Genomic DNA, 21167 nt, shown 5'->3' on the forward strand with positions numbered 1-21167 from the left:
TATCTTAATTACTGTGACATTGACAGAACGTTCCGCTCTTATGAGAAAAACCTGTTGAAGACTATCTTAATGACTGTGAAAGTGACTGAACGTTCCGCTCTTATGAGCAAATACCGTTGAAGACTATCTTAATGACTGTGAAAGTGACTGAACGTTCAGCTCTTATGAGCAAATCCCGTTGAAGACTATCTTAATGACTGAGAAAGTGACTGAACGTTCCGCTCTTATGAGCAAATCCCGTTGAAGACTATCTTAATGACTGTGAAAGTGACTGAACGTTCCGCTCTTATGAGCAAATCCCGTTGAAGACTATCTTAATGACTGTGAAAGTGACTGAACGTTCCGCTCTTATGAGCAAATCCCGTTGAAGACTATCTTTATGACTGTGAAAGTGACTGAAAGTTCCGCTCTTATGAGCAAATCCCGTTGAAGACTATCTTAATGACTGTGATAGTGACTGAACGTTCCGCTCTTATGAGCAAATCCAGTTGAAGACTATCTTAATGACTGTGAAAGTGACTGAACGTTCCGCTCTTATGAGCAAATCCTGTTGAAGACTATCTTAATGACTGTGAAAGTGACTGAACGTTCCGATCTTATGATCAAATCCTGATGAAGTCTATCTTAATGACTGTGACAGTGACTGAACGTTCCGCTCTTATGAGCAAATCCCGTTGAAGACTATCTTAATGACTGTGAAAGTGACTGAACGTTCCGCTCTTATGAGCAAATCCCGTTGAAGACTATCTTAATGACTGTGAAAGTGACTGAACGTTCCGCTCTTATGATCCACTACTTAATTAATCAAAGTCATCAAAGTGTTACAAACCTCTTTTTTAATCGTATTCGGTATTTTATAAATACATGAAAAATAACATGTATATGATATGAGGAATGTGGCTGAATACGGCCATTTGAACAGGCAAGGCTCTTAGGGTAACATTTCTTAGGTTTAAACGTAGAAAAAAATTAGCTGATATGATTTTACTCCCAAGTAAGGGTAAATGTGATTTGTTTATTTTATTTCTTCATGTATGACCTGATTATTCATTTTCGTTTTGGGTTTCATTTATTTCTTCAAAGTCAGTACTGTTCGTCTTAAAATTTGAATTAATATACGCTCACTTTTGCTCGTTTTAGGTTTTCATAGGGCTTTTTTGTTTTTCTTTGAAAAACTTCTGTTTCTAGAAAAGGTTTTTCTTTAACTTTTATTCGGTTTTTAACTGACATGTTTTATTGTTGGCTTATGGAAGGAATATTTATAAAATTTATACAGTTTTTTTGCTTAAGAACTAAAATGTTGGATTTTGAATTTCGACAAATTCAGTTGGATTTTGAATTATTCATTTTTTCTACAAAATAGATGTCTGAAATCAGGCACTGTCCAATTGCTGAGGCATTACTCTAGACATAAGATTACGAAAGGGATAAACTTTTTTAAGCCCAGGAAATCGGAATCATTAAAAAATTTCATTAAAAGATGTAAGTGATGCTTAAAAAGAAATGTTCAACTGGTCTTGTAGCTACAGGGCAACTCTAAAACACCAATTTTACTCCTTATTTCCTAGAGAGTACCTTATTTTACCAATTTTACTTACTGAGTTTTTATTTTACGGTCATTTTAAAACACTGCTTCATATATCAGCTCATGGGTACTCTTGCAATGCAAGCAAAGGTTGACGGCATATTTTTACCGAATATTTCCCTTATTAAGGTGTTTTCCTTGTGTCTTCTATAATTATACGAACTTTCTTGTGTACTAATTAGTATTAGTATTGTACTAATTAGTAATACTAATTAGTAGCACTAATTAGTATTAAAAAAAACAAATATTTATGATTACCATAAAAATCTGATTCTTTTATTTAATGTTATCAATAGTTAGGCTCTTATACTCTCGTTATTGACAAGGATCGTTATTTACTTATTATTCATTACTATGAGGAATTAAATTTTTTTTTTTACTCCAACCAAATCATATAGAAAAAATGTGTGTAAAAAACTGAAAAGGGGTCACTCAGTCACAAATTAGAACTTATATTTTTCTTATTAAGGGTAAAAATCTATTGACAGACAGCCAACAATGGGGCAACGTACATTTTTTTCATGGTTTTTCCCTATTCTGCTATCTTTCCTTTGGTTTCCTTATAATTCCTTTATAGTCCCAAATTTCCAGGGAGGGGGCATATCCCCCCCCCTGTCGGTACCCATGAGCATGATACCGACATAAAACACATGAAAGAAGATAAGAGCTGAAACTGACACTAATATAGAGTAGGTTCTATTACACTTGAGGTAAATTATCTCGGTTTATCCGTCGATTTTTGAATTAAAATCCAGTTGCCATCAAGCCATGACTAATTGGATAAAAAGCCAAGACAGATAGTCTGAGTGACTGGCAAAGCTTGCATAGGCCTTTTTTCAGAATTGTATAAAAATGATGTCATTTCACTTGTTGATAGATAGTCTGTCATCCATCCATCCTAGGGTAGAACTAAGGTAGATAGGCATGGAGTAAGGGTAATTCAAATAGTCTATGAGTTTCTATGAGCCATTTGAAGGCAATTGGAAAGCCCAAATAAAAGGTTTACAAATATTTATGACTGACCATGTCCAAAGGACTTTGAACACAATTGGGCAACTGAGATACTTAAAACTTCCGCTTGTGCAACCTTGATAGGACTAATAAGCAATGTCCCACTATAGACCTATACCCAGTCACTCTCCCTAAGTGTACACCTAGTACTAAGTGTAGTTACGTCAATAAAGTAGAAAGTATTCAATCCAAAACATGAAATCACATGGAGAAACTTGCATTGGAAGGCGTAAATTCTTTAATTCCTAAATTTGTATCATGGGGTTCGTTCTATGTTTTGAATCTGAACCTTCGATACCACAGTAATTTGTTAAAGGTTACTTGAGGAAGTATAGTTGCTAAAACGAGTTCGCTAGGAAAAATGAAGTTTTGATATAGATGGTGGAAAACCGGTTACATGTTCTTTTGAAGTTGGCAATTCCAATAAACAGTTTTCTATTTTGATGATAATTCGGCAGAAATTAACAGACTAAAGTGCCAGCTAGAATTCACAAAAAGTTCCAAAAAAAATTTAATGCAAAGTCAATTTTTGGTCGTTCTAGCAGTTAATTAACTTTCATCCGGAACAAAAGTTAAATTTTATTAAATATTATTAACTTTTTGTCAATGCTGGAAATAACTCTTAATCACTTTTTTTTGTTTAGCAGCTTTTACTTGATTTATGATTGTATGAGTTATTAAAAGTATTTTTGGTGCTTGGGGAAACAAGAAGATTGATGTGGTTATACTGGAATGGAGGGGGAGTGTAAAAAACTTATTAAGCTTATTCGAAACAAATCATAAAAAAAGAGAGAAATTTTACGAAAAATCGTAAAATGTTACGCAGAGAGGATCCAAAACATAAAAAAACACTTTCCATTGAGCTCACTCAGAGATTTTTTCAAAAAATTTTAAAGGTGCAAAATTTTTAGACATTTTATTTATTATAAATCCGGAGTATATATAACAAAAATAAAAGGACACACACAATACTAAGAATCTACAAGCCCAAAATGTGTCTATATAATCTGTAAATCACTGCAAATTTGAATGATAGAAAAGCGCTATCACGTGAGCTAATACTATTTCTAAGGCAAATCAATTCTTCCACACAGATTTCTTGCAGTAGTCTAATTCCTAAAAGAAAAGAAAATACAAATCGTTTTTGTATAATTAAAACAAAAGTAAAAACAAAGATTAAAAAATACTCTCTATTACTAAGTCCTTGCAGTAGCCTAATTCCTAAAATAAAAATAATACATAAATTTGTTTCGATAAAATGAAAATTGCAAAACAGGTAAAAAAAATATTGTAAAAAAAAATCAACAAAAATCTGTCTACAAATTCCTAAAAGAAAAGAAGATACAAATCGGTTTTGTATCATTAAAACAAAAGTAAAAACAAAGATAAAAAAAACTCTAAACTAAATTCTTGCCTGATTCCTAAAATAAAAAATATATAAATTGCATTGTTTTAATAAAACTAAAATAATAAAGCAAGTAAAAGCGAAAAAATTAAGAAAAAAAAATCTTTCTACACAGATTTCTAGCAGTAGTCTAATTCTTAAACGAGAATACAAGTTGGTTTTGTTTCAATAAAATTAAAGGAAAAACAAATATTTAAGAAAAACTTTCTACGTCAAGTTCTTGGTGTAGTTTAATTCCTAAAAGAAAAGAAAATTCAAATTGGTTTTATTTCATTAAAACAAAATTAAAAATAAAGATTGAAAAAAGACTCTCTACACTAAGTTCTTGCAGTAGCCTTATTCCTAAAATAAGAAATATATAAATTGCTTTGTTCTAATAAAACTATAATAATAAAGCAACTAAAAGAGAAAAATTAAGAAAAAAAATCTTTCTACACAGATTTCTAGCAGTAGTCTAATTCAAACGAATATACAAATTGGCTTTGTTTCAATTAATTAAAAGTAAAAACGAATATTAAAAAAAACTTTCTACACTAAGTTATTGGAGTAGTCTAATTCCTAAAATAAAAAATATATACATTTCTTTGTTTCGATAAAACTAAAATAACAAAGCAAGTAAAAAAAAAAGTTCTGTTCAAAAATAAGAAAAAGCTTTCAACACAGAGTGATTGCAGTAGCTGTAATTCCTAAAAGAAAAGAAAAATTTTAATTGGCTTTGTTTCTATAAGACTGAAATAACAGGGCAAATAAAAAAACAAACAAACAAACAATAGATTGCAAAAAATTTGCAGTAGTATAATTCCTAAAAGAGAATTAAACAAGAATTTAAAACGTGTCGTAAAACAGTTCGAACATGCAGCATTTTAAAAATTTTGCAGGATTTACAATAGAACATTTCTGCTTCATTTTAATTTTCTGACCTAATTCTTCAGAAGTTTTCCGAAGCTTCAGATAAAACAAACCCCTATGCTGGGCTCAGAAGAATGGGAATAAATTTTTGTTAATAAAACCAAAAAAAAAACAATATTTGAATAGCTTGTTCTACCTGACAATTTCTGATAAAACTTGAAAACGGCTCTAATTCTCCGATCTGATACTGGTGAAAATAATCCCTCTGGAAGACTTTTTGAAACGGACGTACCATGCCCAACAAGCCTATTTTTATAGTAGGCTACTAATTCCTACGCATGCTCAGATATACATAGCAGGCTTTGTGCTTACGAGTTCGTCTTATTACCTCGACAAACAATAGCACAAAGATAGAAAGCTTCTAAGAAGGAGGTGGTTCGGTACTCGCGTAAGAGACATTCTTTCATCTCGCCTTTTTTGTAAGATAGTATTTGTGGGAGAAATATTATAGTTCTTGATATAAAGAGTGTTTGATATAAAGAGTAAGACAAAAGCGGAGTTTAAACGGTATCTTCGTTTGGTTCGATATAATGGTGCTGAGATCCCTAAAAGTGCAGTACAATGGAAACAATTTATTAATACGTCCAAATTTGATTCACTAGGCAGTGATGTTATCCAAGATTCGTCTTGGCTTAGATATTATACAAATATCTTCTGTAAGATTGAGTATAGCGTTCATTATCATTTTCAGTGCTTAATTTCTAGATTTTTGCCACCTAAAGTTTGGCAACGTCATGTTATTCCCGTCTCAAGTAAAAGTATTGTTAATTGTATGCTTAAACTTAAGTCTAAATCAAGTGATCTTGATGGAATTAGCGCTCACCATTTACGTTGTGATTGTCCGGCACTAGTCGCTCAGCTCCAGTTACTTTTTCAGTTCTGTTTATCTTTGTCAATGGTGCCTGATTCCTTCCTTTCCGGAACGATCCCTTCGATTCTTAAACGCGGAAGAGACCCTTTTGATTGCAGTTCATATAGGCCCATCACTGTTGCGTGCAATACTAAGAAGGTTTTTGAATGTGTTTTGCTCCCATATATTATTGAGCGAACAGCGACAGACCCAAACCAATTTAGATCTCAACTTCGTATTGGGTGTCAACATGCGCATAAGGTTTTAGCTTCAATTATTTATGAAGCCCAATCTAAAGGTTACGAATTACATATTTGTACTTTAGATTTATCTATAGCCTTCGATAGTATTTGCCATGCACAAATGTGGCAGTCTTTGTCAGATTTTGGAGTGAACCCTTCTGTCAAACATGTACTTAAATTTTGGTATAGTAATTCGTGTCTTCGTTTAAAATCTGCTACAGGGTACTGTGGTAATATACCAGTTCAATCTGGAGTACGACAGGGTGGGGTGCTATCACCTTATCTATTTAATGCTTGCATTCAAAATGTGTTGTTAGGAATCAAGCCTTAGTATTTTTTAATTTATTTGATATGTCTTATATTGCGTATGCGGACGACCTGCTAGTTTTAAGCCGAACCAAGTCTATTTTGGCATTATCGCTGTTTGGCATGTTTCGGGATGTTGGTCTGTTTTTGAATTTTGATAAATGCGAATATTTAGTTTTCAATCCCAAATCATCTGCTCATAATTTGTCCCGTGGATCCTCAGTAATTAGCAATATTACGAGTTTACGGTAGTTTTGGATAGGTACTTGTTCTACTTTCCCTTTTTTGTGACTTCAGGTGCTCAGAGATGTAGAAGAAAATTTCAAGATTGGACATTCAAAAATTGTACCCAACCGTGGAAAATATTTACGCCGAGCTATAGCTGAAATGTATTCAACATACTGTGACCATTTTGTCTTGTTTTTAAGTGGAATGTATTTGTCATTGAATAAGAATGATTTGCGCCAGATTCGTATCACTTATTTTAGATATTGCAAATTTTTATTGTACCTCCCCACTTCATATCGTAATACACATATTATTGAGAAGTATGGTGCTACCGACATTATCCAATCGTTTGAATTGCTTAGTAATAATTTGACAAGAAATGCCTTTGTGTCCCTTGGCCCAAACCATAATATTATCCGTGTGTTTTTGTCAGTGATTAAAGTTTAAGTTATCTTTGTTTCTGTGTATTTGATTGTTTTTTTTTTTCTTTTTAATGTGCTTTACTCCGCTTCTTTTGTATAAAAGTGGGTTATAAATAAATTATTATTATTATTATAGTATTGGTGCATAAGAAATATTAAGGGCAGTGCAATGGAAATTCTTGAAGACGTTGCAAGTGAAGCAGCCCACAAAAGTGAGAGCAGATTCCCATAAATCCAATATTATGACCTTTAGTTTTCTTAAATTAAAGCCGTCATTCACAACCCCAACACCTAATTAAATAATTACAACAAAAACTAAACTCTTAGGTGTCACACTGACTAGTGATGTGAAACGGGAGGCCCACGTTTGTCCTCTTATTAAATAAAAAAAAACAAGTTTGATTTAACTGAAAGTAAGGAGCGACATTAAAACTTAAAACGAACAGAAATTATTCCGTATATGAAAGGGGCTGTCCCCTCCTCAACGCCTCGCTCTTTACGCTAAAGTTTGACTCTGTCTCACAACTTTATTTTTTAAACAATAATAAACAATAAAAAACATATCCTTAGATTTTAAATATCTTTTATCCTTCCACTGCTTGAGTATGCTTGCCCGGTATGGCATTTTGGCCTTACGGTGGATCAGTCTGATAGGCCAGAAATTATCCAGAGGAGAGCCCTGAGAATTATTTACGGTCAGGGCAAAGGCCCTTACATTCTCCTCCTCAAGAAATTCTGCCTCCCTACCTTGGCAGCCCGACGTGTTACTCTTTGCACTAATTTCAGGAATAATTTGCGTTTGACCCACATTTTCAATATCTGCTCCCAGTCCCTTATTGCCCACCAAAGCCTCGTTTACCTCGATCGAAAGCACAAAAAAATTCCGATTCTAAATCCCATCAATGCAAGAACTGAGCGTTAGAGAAAGAGCTTTGTGCCGGCATTTGTTTAAATCCTATATAAATGAACATGGTACTCTTATCCTATAATGTGTCAGTTTGTTTGTTAGTGTTTTTAAATGACAGGCCAGTCGAGAACATCGTTATATGTTTTTATAATGTACCTGACGAACAGCGATAAGGTTTTTATAATACTATGTGTTGATGTACCTGACAACAAAACATGATGCACCGACGATACGATGTGACATGTTTTTTTTTTTTTTTTTTTTTTTTTTTTACCTGACAAAAAAACATGATGCACCGACGTTGTTAAATTTTTTTTTTTTTTTTTTTTTTTTTTTTTTTTTGTACCTGACAAAAAAACATGATGCACCGACGATGTGACATGTTTTTTTTTTTTTTTTTTTTTTTGCTTTATAATGTACCTGACAGAAAACGACAAATTCGGCAGTTTGATGTTGTAAAAGCTCGTTTGTTAATAAAGTATCCTTCATTCATTCATAATCTTAGCGGCACCAGAGACGCACCGGACAGGTCCATCTTTTGTGGTGGAATCAGTGGCTTTTTATATTTAAGGCGTGATTCCCAGAAATGTATGTTCCATTTTAGTCTGTTATTTTCTAGCTCAACATTTACGCTGATTTCACACAACCTGTTTCCTGAAAGTTTCTGAGGAAATTGAAAAACGCCCTAATTCTCAGATGTCTGTCGTAAGTTAGTGGTCAGAGTCGAAGCCCTGGTTGAGCCTAATTTGGTTACACCGCCTAGGGGTGGATACAGAAATAATGCTGGAAGGGGGAGATAATGATAAAATTTGGCTCCCCCATTGGTGCTTATAGCCCCTCCACTGCTGTAATAGTGAAACTTTCGACCTTCTGAGACAGGCACGTGTCCCTGAGAGCACCTCTTGGATCCGCCCCTGAGATCAAACTGCTGCTCTGTGCAATACGTTTCCTTTGTAGTAATCAAATATTTGAGACTTCCAATGTCTTCCTCCTATATCCTTTCCCCAGAATGAATTGTGGAGACTATGGGTTCACGCCCTCAACCCCTACAAGACAGTCTTTGGGTGACTAAAAATTTTTTCGGTTCAGACCATGGGTCTTTAGGAATATGGGGATTTGGGCACATAAATGTACCTGTTTAAAAAAAAAGCAATCGTCGTAAAAAAAAAAAAAAAATTTTAAGGGAAGTTATAGAATTATACTCTATTAAAACCTAAACTTTTGACTTTAAAGGTGATAAATATTCACTATTTTCTTTTTAAACGTTTAAATCGAGAGGGGATTAGAAAAGCCAGTTAGATGCGTTAACAAATTAAAAAGTGAACATTAAACCTACCCTACAAGCCTTTGCGTGTTGCTCGGAGATACACCAGTATGGTGCTCCAAGTTTGCACTGCTCACCACCGTACATGTGAACAAGTCCTGGCTTCTGGCATAGGTCAATGGCTTCACACACTTCATGCGCACTAGCCAATTGACCAATCAAACTAGCTATATAAGGACCATAAGTATCAATAACGGCTTGGCACTAAAAAAGAGAGATAATTAATTGGATTATTCATCCCAACGGCAGTGGCATGCTTTAAGAAGACTTAGACCTTACTAAGCCTAAAAAGAGCATCTCAAGAAATATTCAGCAATTAGTATTATAGTAAAGTCATCTAACAAATAATACATAGTCTTCTCTTTTTTATGTATTTATTTAGTAAGGTCATTTGAGGGCATTTTAAAATTATTCAGCTTAATTAGGGAAAAAATGTGTCATTAAAAAAATCTTAAGAAAGAAACAGAAATATCTTTAAGGTTTATATGAGCAGTGCCCCCCCCCCACCCCGGGGCAAGTGAAGACGTATTGAGCATAGAAACAGCCTTTCGTTGTTAATATTTAAGACGCAAGGGAAATTTGTAACGTACGATTTACCATATATTACCAAGAGGACACAACTGAATTATGTACATTATGCTGCTTTCTAGTTCTATCATATTATGGACAAATACTATTGTTTTTTCTTTCCAAAGATAAACAAATGAAGGAAAACTAATAACGAACGAGAAAATAGTAAATTAGAAAGTCATACATAAATATACTTCAACCACTTCCACTGGCTGACAATACCCACGTTTTTCTTTGCTATTTAATTTGTTTTTCATATATTATAGTCTTTTCTTTGTTTCATACTACTACTACTAACTACTAGTACTAACAGCTCAGAGCAGAACCAAGCCTCCCGAAGCTAACACAGCTATGCATGCCTCTCTTCCCTTTCAATCTATCCAAAGCTTCCCTCTTTTCACCCTCCCAAGAAATCCTTATCTCTTAAATATCCTTTGCGATATCCCCCCATCCCATTCGAGGGTGACCTGCTTTTTGTTTGGCCGTAGAGGGTTGGCAGACATAGACGATCTTTGGCAGCCTTTCATAGTTCATCCGTAGAACGTGCCCTATCCATCTCAACCTTTCTCTCATTATAGCCATAGAAAGTGGGATTGAACCACATTTTTCGTACAGCTTACTGTTTGAGATACGGTCAGTCAGTCGGGAACCTAAAACAATCCGTAGGCAGTTTCTTTGGAGAAAACCTGACAAATTTTTGGAGCGTCCATGCTTTAGAACCATACTTGACCACTGTCATCACTGTAGCTTCTATTATTCTAATCTTGGTTGGCAAACTTATCTTCCTATTATTCCAATTTTTTCTTCAACTGTGAAAAAACATCCTGGGCCTTGATTATTCTACTTTCAACAACTTCACAGCATCCACCGTCTTTACTAACAATACTATCTAGGTAAGTGAAGCTTTCCATTAGATCGATTTTCTCGCTACTCAACATCACCTCTTCACCTTCACCATGTCTAAGTCACCAAGTCTTCACCTTCCAAGTCTAAGCAACTTAGTTCTCTTGAAATTAATTTTCAAGCCTATTCTTACGCCCCGAGATCTCAAACATCCAAAAAATCATTCATTTTGCTAACATTTTCATCTAGGGGGCTCAAACCATCTGCATCTTCTCAGTCTAGGAGAACTTTCACGAAAAAATGATACAATTAAGCAGCCATATTCACAAGGTCTGTCTTGCTCAGAAATGAGTTTAAAAAATGATGCAATAAAGATGATGCTAATGCTGAGAATCAATGCGTAAGTGGAACCAGAATCCAACTTGACCTAAGTCCAGGTGTGTTAAGACGATTCATATTATGGTCCTAACTGTCGAAAAGAAGAAAAGCAGAGCAAAACGAATTAAGAGTTACTAATATTAAAGAGGTAGCACCTACACCTCAATTAAGAGGTACTGGATAAAACAATAGTGTAGCTAATTGACGAGCGGATAGAAATGGTTGCTAATAGCTGGCTCATCTCGGAAGCAGTGACGTAGCGAGGATTAAACTCGGGAGTAATCGAACTATCTTAAAGGGAGTGCTTCAATTATGGAGCAATTTTCTCTACTTGGAGAAGGCATCTGAACTTCCGAACATTCCCAAGGCTAAGCCACAGTAAGAGAGCAACAGCTTCTTTTGATTAATGATTATAATTGAAATGGTTATATAATAATAATGACTATAATTATTTTATTATATATTAATTATTACATAAAAATCACTTTTTAACAATAATGATTATAATTGAAAATGGCGGATATAAATGGTTGCTACTAGTTGACTCATCTAGCCAAGTTCAAATTGTAAATGAAAAATTATAAAAAATCTTAATAGGCATTTTCAATGTTTAATTTAAAAAATGTCCCAACGAGGATAAGCTGGGCATAAGAGGCTCCCAAAATGCTCGGCAAAATTCTGCCACGTTTGGCACGTGCCACTTGGTGCACGTGATTTCTAGAAGTCGGCAACTTCTCAGATTTTAAAGCATGTAGGACAAGGCCCTATGAAGAGGGTGGGGGGAATTAACAAATTTGAACCACCAGTAATCAAATTCCTTAATTTGCATTATATTTAATGTAGGCCTAGCCTTCAATCAAATTGCGTTAATAGTTTGTCTCCCAGTAGAGATTACGAGATTAATGTTTAAAGATATAAACATTTTTATATCTTTTTTATAATCAAATTATTCAAATTGTGGTCTGAGCAACTCTCCTTTTTTGTAGGAATTGGTCAACGTTATGGCTTGAATATTTCAATCAACCTAATCCTGCTATAGCACAATGGGATTGGCCATACGTGGCCTGAGATTCAATCCCGGCCACCGTGTGCGGAGAATATGCATTACCGTTTCCGAATAATCAAACTAGAAAACTAAAGAAATATCAATCTGTGGCAGCACAGTGGATTGATCACTGCTTTGTAATACGGTGCTCAGGGTTTGATCTTAGCTGCCGCAGGACCTGGAATCACACGGATACTGTGCATTAGCGTTTCAAAACAATCAAACAAGAAGAAGTAGAAGAAAGGCCCATCTAATAATAATATTAGTGATATAACCGAAGTCTAGAAGAGTTTTACTTCTCCAGTTGATTCCGTTTTCTCCCATTGCCGTTGCTGTGCTCCTTAGAACAAAGTCCATCAAAATGATTCATATAAACGGGGATAGGACTAAACCCTGGTTAACTCCTGATTTAATACGAAACCAGTTACTAACCTCATTTCCTACCTTAACTGCAGCAATGTTATACTTACACATAGCTCTAATCGTTTTAATGTGTTCATCTGGTATATCATACAAGGATAGGACCTTCGCTAAAGCTCTTTTATCAGAATCAAACGGTTGCTCATAATCTATACAACTGAAGACTAAGGGGTTTGATGACTCAGGCACTTCTCAATTATTAATCTAATAATGAAAATTTGCTCTTCCTTCCTAAAACCAGCCTAAAAACCTCCAGGAAAACCTCCAGGAAAATCTCCCTTCCTAAAAACCAGCCGTTCTTCTTTTAAAACTTTATCTACAGCATCTCTAAGTTAAAAACATATCATCATACTAAATCAATAAGAATTCCAAATAGGGATAGGTCCTTTTATTAGACAGTGAAACGAAAATATAAAAACAAAGACTCTAAATATTTCGATGACACAGTCGGTCATCATCATCAGTAGAGTTACTAACATATCAAAATTAAAGCAAACTGCTTTGATACTAAATAAAATAATCCCTTCCGGGTCAAAGCAAGTTACCGGTCCATTGACTTAAAAAGTTCACTAACTGTTCTTGAATTTCTTATACTGCGTTGATACCACCTTTACTCAATGCAGTATAAGAAATTCAAGAACAGTTAGTGAAATTTTTAAGTCAATGGACCGGTAACTTGCTTTGACCCGGAAGTGATTATTTTGTTTAAAATAAATGCAGTTTGTTTTAATTTTGATATGTTAGTAACTCTACTGATGATGATGACCGACTGCGTCATCGAAATATTTAGAGTCTTTTTTTTTATATTTTCGTTTCACTGTATAATAAAAGGACCTATCCCTCTTTGGAATTCTTATTGAATTCGTCATAGAAAAGGCAGTGTGGACATGGAGAAGAATAGTATCATCATGCTAAGTAATTTGCTTCCAACAGAAAACAAGCTAATCCCTCTATAATTACCACCCTAACTTTTATCATCTTTCTTATAGACGGCTTTAATTTGAGTTTTCCTAAAATCATTACGTACTTCCCTTTTTTTACCTCAGCCCTCAAACGTCATCAATAGCAATACCTATTTAATCCTAATTAAAACTTACGTATAGAAGCATTAAGCATTAAAACCAAGCATTTCAGTCCAAACTTAAAAAAAGGAGACTTACCTGTGGTCGGTTCTTTGCAGGAATAATTCGACACACTTTTTCCAGGATTTGATCAATATTCTCCTCCACACTGTCGTCCTCAAGCAAAGTGTCAAAGTACTGAACGGCAATTTCACAGATTTCACAACGATTCATGTGAAAGGACTTATCTGAAATAACAAAGCCAAATCAGAAATAGACACAAAATTGGACTTACAGATCAAGGTCCAAAATCAGTCTGGACTTTGTACCTCCTATGAAATCTTTTTGACAATTCTTCCCATTACTTTCAATATTTTTCAAATAATTTGCTCATAGGTTTTCGAATTTGTTCTCCGAATCACAAAACCCGTCGTTCTAAAAGTTAAAATTAATAACTTTTTTTATATGACTTATTGTATTAATAATTATTAGTTTCCTGCAACAATTTTGTTATTTGTTTATTTTACCTGACCTTCAGTTTTGGCCAAGGTCTTATCTAAAAACCCAAAACTGAAAAAAAAAAACAAAAAAATTATTACTTGTTGGGGAAATAATTATTGTTTTACTGTAATAACTATTTTTTATTTAATTACTTTATGTACCCTTCAGTATTTGCCAATATGAAAGGCCTTATCTAAAAAGGTAGTCCTAAATTCAGAATAAAATTACATTCGTTCCTAATCCTGGGAAATGAATAAACCTTAGGGTAGCTGAAAATTACATGGGGGTAAATAACCAAAGTAATGTTTACAAGATAGAAAAAGATTCGAGCTTTCTCTCAATATCTTATTTAATTCTCAATAAGCTTAAATAATTCTCGATACTACTTTGGGAATTATTCCAAGACGCAGTCTTCACGCACTCGACATCGGTTACAGTCCTTGTTGTCCTTTCTCTATAGTCACAAGCGTTTGAAAAGCTTCTAAAAATAATTTCGACAAGTTATTAGAAAACTCATAAAAAAAAATATTGACAAGAACTAAAAATGAAAATCGATAATGAACTTATGAAATCTGGTGATTCAAACCTTCTCTCAATTAACTAAATAAACAAGTTTTTTTTTCAACTGAAACAAAGGAGCAACATTAAAATTAAAAACGAACAGAAATGATTCCGTACATGAGGGGGTTTTTCCCTCCTCAATCCCTCGATCGAAGTTAATAAGTGCTTTAAAAAGCTTCTTATTCGAAATCACCGGCCGTTGTGTTTCACCAGTCGTTCTTAAGCATTGGGTCAAAAAAGATCACACTTAACTGTTTGATATTGTATTCTATTTTTAATAACCGTAAACTCTTATCTATGGAATTTTTTACATGTATTCTTTACAAAACCAATATCTGTCACAGGCCTATTGCTGTTGTTTCTCTATTGTCAAAAGTGTCTGAAAATATCATGAAAGATAATTTGTATACGTTCTAAGAAAAAAAGTTTTCAACACACGATTTCATAGCTTAACCACAACCAGGGGCGTAGTTCTATGGTGCAGGGGGGAAACTTCCCCTCCCAGACACCGGTCCCCCCGCCCCAGCTGAAGTTTATTTTGTTGAAAAATTTTGCCAAAACTAAGATAAGCCGGCATAATTCTAGCACCCACTGAAACAGGTCAGTTTTCTAATGTATATCTTTACCTTTATGGTACTATACGGCTCATTTTTCAGCTTTTATTGTCATTTTTACTTTATTTGGGAAATTTGGCTCCAACTTTAGCCCCCCCCTCCCTTGACGAAATTACGTCACTGACCACAACCTGAACTTTCAAAAAACTTAACCACAGGATTCCTTTACTAAAGTTTAAAGATGCAGAAAAGTACACCGGAATGGCGCTCCAAAGCCTTAAGTTGGTATCCATAATGCACTCTACTCACTACTGCTCACTACTCACAACTGCCAGTACCGCAGTTTTAAATTTGCTTAATGTAATGGCTAGGTTGTCAATCTAAGTAACACCATGTAAGTTGTTGGAAGACTGTCCTGTTTCAACTTTTTTTTGTTCTTTAAACTGCTAACACTTTCTTTTTATACTTCTCCTTTTTTTTCTCATTTTTATTTTTTGCATACATTTTCTTTCTACTATTTAAACTCTCTAATTTCGTTTCAGATGTTTCTAATTTATTATTTATTTTCAAGCTGATTTTTAGCCTTTTTTATACTATCTAAACTGCCAAGCTCTTTTTGATGTTTGTGATTTTTATTTTTTACTGTCAATTTTTTTTAAATGCTTTTAATTTCCAACAATTAAAACTGCCAAACTTTTTAAAGATATTTAATATTTTCATTTTCTATTTTCAATTTATTTTTTCATTTTCAACTTTAATATTTATTATTCTTTTAAAAAAATTTCTTATTTTTATCTTCTTTTTTTTATTTGCTTTGAATTTTACAATTTTTTTTATCATAACAGGACAATTGGTGCAGGACGTACACAAAAAAAAGGAATAAATTTTTTTATGTTAATCTAATGAAAAATAATGTACAATTTTATTAATTTTACTTTGACAATTCATCAAGGACACAAACGAAGAGGTATATCTTTCGGACAGCTTTTTCATCAAAAATACGATATGATTCGGTAAAAAGGTTCCGTTTGTTCTTTCCTGAAGGAAACACATCTCTAACACCATGTAATATATACCATGGGTCGGCAACCTTTTGTTGTAATAGGGTCAAAAGTTTACTTTGGGATATTAGGTGGGCCGCACTTAGGTCAGATGTCATTACAATGTAACTCTAGTCTAGTATTACAGGTATACTTTAATTAGTAGAGTACATCTACAATATTTATATACAAATATTTTATTTTTAAAAATAAAACATTTAATATATATTTTTACTATATTTGTTGTAGTTATTACCATCAATGAGATTTTCGTTGTTGCATTTGATTTGCAAGTTTTTTTTTTTTACATTAGCTTGTATTTTGGTAGCGGAGACGTGGATTATTGCGTCCAAATGTATGTTCGATAACCAAGAAGAGTGTTTGTTTTTTCGGTAATTCTGAATTGAAAAAGGTTTGCTCACAAATATTTGTACTACCAAAAATAATACTTAATTGCTCAGCAAACCTTTTTAATAATTCCTTATAGTTTTCAGAAGGCAAACTTCCATAGGAATCCCAAGTTATTTTTTTCCTTAAAAACTATTTTAAGTGTGGTATCACTTTGCAAATATATCACCTTGATTTGCAAATCCCTTGATACATTACTGATGTCCACTGCGAAGGGGCTTTTGAAAATATCCACCTTACGTGAGATCTTTGTGAAATCAGGAACCCGGTTTTCAAACTCAGTTTGAACTTGTATTAATGCACTTTTCATTTTAGTATTTTGCCAAACAAAAATGATACCAGCTTCTTCTACTGCTTTCTTGCAATTTGGAAAATGATCGATGTGAGTATATTCCTTGAGGTGATGAATATATTTCAAAAATAGATCTTGAATGATCCAACTGGATGGTGAGACTCCATCTGCTGAGTTTGCTGGAGCACCAGTTAGCAGGTGAGGCTGAAAATTTTTCCTTGGAAATATAAATTAGGGTGGTAAATACTGACAGCTTACAGAACCAGTCCCGACCATCGTCACAAGGACAGCTCTCTCTATGATGATGTTGCCTTGCACAATATCATTTGACCCCTCTCCCTAAACACTTTAGGAGGAATATGAAAGGTGGTCACAGAGTTTTCGTCACAGTTGTATATGTCACTTGCATTAAAAGGAAGCTTTTCTAGAACTGATTTCGAATTTAAGAGGAGCTGCTCAATGTTGACTCTGTTAAAGCAGGTTGCATGACCCAAGCTTGTGGGTTCAGGCTTGCGTAGTAACAGTTGTGGATTTTAAGCTTGAAACCTACCAGCCAGTCTATCCCTGTCGTTTTGGCATTGCTCCAGTTTTGAGGGATTATCTTGTTGTTTGCTATAGCAAAGCAGTTGATGCAGTCAAAGTCATATGAACTGAAAAATGTAGTTACAATTAGTTGGGGTCGCAGTCGCAATCAGTCACATTCACAAGTATTTACAGTTGCATGTAGTAACAAATTCAAACAGTTATAAGCAGTCACAGTTTGAAAAGGTCACAATAGTAGTAATACTAATTGCTACTAATTTCGCCTTAATGTCCTTAGCCATCCCATATATATTGCAGATAGACCATTTCAAAATCCATATTTAGTTATAAATCCCTCTCAAGAGGTCCCTAAGTTTCAACTTAATACCTCTATCCGTTCCTAAGATGCCGTAATATGCCCTTATGACAAACCTGGATGGACATAAAGTCTTTTGATTTAGTTTAATATTCCCAATAATATGCTCTAAAAGTTTCAATATACCCCCCTTTTTATCCTGCGGTATTGCACATGTACTCTTTTGACAATCTGGATACCTTCTTCATCTGATAATTTAATTTCACTCCTCCTTGGTCTCCCCGAAAGTAAAAACTGGATGCCTGTTCTGTTCCCGAGATATTGTATCTATGATCCTTTGACACCCTAGATGTACTTAAACCCTTAAAAAAAAAAAAAAAAAAAAAAAAAAAAAAAAAAAAAAAAAAAAAAAACTTCGATTTTGTAGATGGGTTTCAACTGGTACATGCTGGGAAATGTCCCAGTGTTTACCATATTTTCCCGTCCCACTATATACCAGATGACACCCATCTGCAAAATCAAGTGTTGTTTTTTTCTTCTGAATGTTTCGCCACAAGATGACCACCTAACATGAACAGATAATTTGGCTTTCATTTGGTACCCCAAGCGCGAAATTCTACTCACCTAAAACGAATAAACAAAGAAATCCAAAGACAAAGTATTTTTGGGGTGTATTTCCCAAACTTTGAGAAAGGTTTGCTAAAAAAAAAAAAAATTATAACATACCAAAACAATTGGTCTGGGTTGAATAGTTGAAAATCAAACTAACTGTGCTAGATGAGGCTTACGGATTTTTTCGAGAATGCTATATGGCAGAATGCTAAATGGCACCCCCTTTCACTTCGTTGTGTATTTGCTATGGTGAGTAATATGGTCCGTCAGGTGCGGTGCGGCGAGGGTCTTGCGGGCCGCACTAATACGCCTCGCGGGCCGCGAGTCGCCGACCCGCGTAACCCGCACGGTTTTTTTTTATTATATATAAGAATAAAAAAAATCATACGTATAAATATATATTACCATCTTCGCCCATAAGGAGACACACATGCAACGCTGTGCAAACTTCATGGGGTGCCATTTGCTTAATGAGAAGATCGATAACTTGTTCCCCATAAAGATCGAAAAAAGACATACACTGAAGCTCAACCGTTCGAGGCAAAACATAGCAAGTATTTCGAACAGCTTTGATAATATCCTCCTGCAAATAATAAATTTAATTAATTTCATATATTAAATGTTTACGCAGGGAGTTTCACTAAATTTAAAACTGAAAACTTGCACATGAAACCAGACACTAAAGAAGGCATATATCTGTAGTAAATAGCACCAAAAAAAAGTATAAACATTCGTAGCATTAGCAATAATTACTTATTCCTATGTTAAAATCTTCACAAATGCAACTAGGGTATAGACTGTGGCTCAACATTGTGGGGTTCCAACTCTTTTGAGGGTTACGAACCCCCTTCTTCCTTGAACAAGACTCTAAAAACAATAGCAAGCATATTGACAGGCTTTGATGATGTCCTATTGTAAATAATAATATATTTGTCCAATTATAAGTTTGTACCAGAATTTTGACTAAATTTACAATCTATTCCCACCCTTTATTTACAAGAAGCTGAGGATGACCAAAGCCCGTTGGTAGATTTAAAATGGCGAAAATATAGCTGTTTCAATGCTAAATCTATGCAAAGATTTACTTGTTACTCCCTCCCATGAAGTTGAAATTTCCTTTAATTCCTTTCTTATGACATCTTCCCACCCCATTCGGAGACAATCTAAATTTAAAAATATTACTTAGATCTGGACTCTGATTGGTGAATCACAAAAATTAGACATGAAAGTTGAAGACCGTCCGGTAGTAGAAATACAAACAGTACACGTTATTGGCGCAGCCGTCATGCATAATTCTGCTTCTATTCACAAGCGTGACTGAAAGTGGGTTCGGGCTCTAGAAGATCGTAGTGGACTATGATTGATTTGACTGCCAGGTCAAGCGTGGTCCTGACAAGATCCAAACATCAAAAGTTTGCTCCTTGGTCAGTAAAACAATTGTCAGATTACCTGGCAAAAATTTCATTGGAACTTAAATGCAGTCTTATGCAAGTGCAAAACTTAATTTTGATTATCTCCACAAATGTGACTTTGAGTGTGTACGGACCCTGAATAATGGCAGTGAACTATAGTTGACCTGACTACAGTCAAGTTAACCGTGGTTTGGATGAGTTCCGCGCATCTAAAGTATGCTTTTTCGTCAGTAAAGCAAATAGCAGATTGCCACGGAAATTATTTAGAAGAAATTAAATGCAGCCTTATGCAAATGCCAAAACTATGCAAAACTTAATTTGGACTCAATAAGATGAGATAAGGGTTTATTCCAAAAAACAACACAACACAAAAAAAACAAATGACCTTCCATAAGCTAACGCTTGTTCGGAAGTTGCTTCTTTCCACAAGTATAACTTCGAATGTATAAGGACCCTGAACAATGGTAGGGGACTATGGTTGACTTGACTACAGTCATGTCAAGCAGGGTTTTGAGAAGGTTCAAACACCGAAAGTCTGCTCCTTGGTCAGTAAAACAATTGTCAGGTTGTCAAGCAAAAGTTTAGAAGAACTTAAATACAGTTCTTTTTAAATACCCTAAAACCACCTAAAATAACCTAAAAACCACAAGCAAGATTCCCGACATCTTCAGTTGACTACGTACTGACTACTCATTGACAGGAGTTACAAAAACTCAATTAGAGCTAGAGGGCAAAACAGTTAGAGTAGATGTGAGTACAAAGGGTAAAATGCCTGAAGCTGAAGGCTGTTCAACTACAGTCAGATGAAGTCCCAGGTCCGAACATATTCAATAAATTGGGAAGGGCATTACTCACATTTTTTTAGACCAAAATCAGGTTAAAGTACCCAACAGATCTACCATCACGTATACTCTGTGGTAAAAATTGCTAGTGCGACAATAAAGAAGATGAAGGGAAATAAATTTCAACAAATGAGAAATAGAGAAAATACAACTTAACAATAATCTTATACAAGATTAATTTTAAAGAGCTTTTTCAGCAAAAAGAATTTTCTGAAGGAAAGTAGAGAACTATGTTAAACCAAAAGATGAAAGTAGAAACCAAAGATGAGCAGAAATAAAGTCAAATAGTTTTTCAAGCTTAAAAGTACCATAAATTATAATCCATAAATAAATGAAACCCAAAACGAACAGAAATTACAATAAATAACCAAGTCAAACTCAAAAAGAGCAGACATAAACATGGGTAGGTGTGACGTCCCCCCCCCTTATGCCTTCTGAAGACCAAAACACGATTCGCTCTTTAGTGAAAAGAATCCTTATTTCAAGTCAATCCTTATCCTTATTTTTTTCCCTTTAAATCCTAATCTTATTTCTCATAATCAAACAGTTCGTGGTAACGAACTGTAAGTAAGGAACGACCCGGCTCAATGGTATCCGAAAC

At 34.4% G+C, this 21167-nt stretch overlaps 1 protein-coding gene across 1 annotated transcript in view; it reads right to left on the minus strand.

Moving 5' to 3' along the window:
* Positions 1-3493: 3493 nt before the first annotated feature.
* Positions 3494-21167, minus strand: part of Sap-r (prosaposin) — a 217850-nt gene continuing 200176 nt past the window's right edge. The window contains exons 15-18 of the mRNA XM_089089955.1: positions 18718-18895; positions 13606-13754; positions 9202-9393; positions 3494-3712 (exon numbers count right to left, since the gene is read on the minus strand). Of these exons, the coding sequence (XP_088946081.1) occupies positions 3674-3712; positions 9202-9393; positions 13606-13754; positions 18718-18895 (558 nt within the window). The 3' untranslated portion in view covers positions 3494-3673. The remainder of the gene's footprint in view (positions 3713-9201; positions 9394-13605; positions 13755-18717; positions 18896-21167) is intronic.

Source organism: Artemia sp. Qi Xiang Cuo, chromosome 5 (genome assembly GCF_049724085.1).
Source record: "Artemia sp. Qi Xiang Cuo chromosome 5, ASM4972408v1, whole genome shotgun sequence".
In the NCBI taxonomy this organism is placed as follows: domain Eukaryota; kingdom Metazoa; phylum Arthropoda; class Branchiopoda; order Anostraca; family Artemiidae; genus Artemia; species Artemia sp. Qi Xiang Cuo.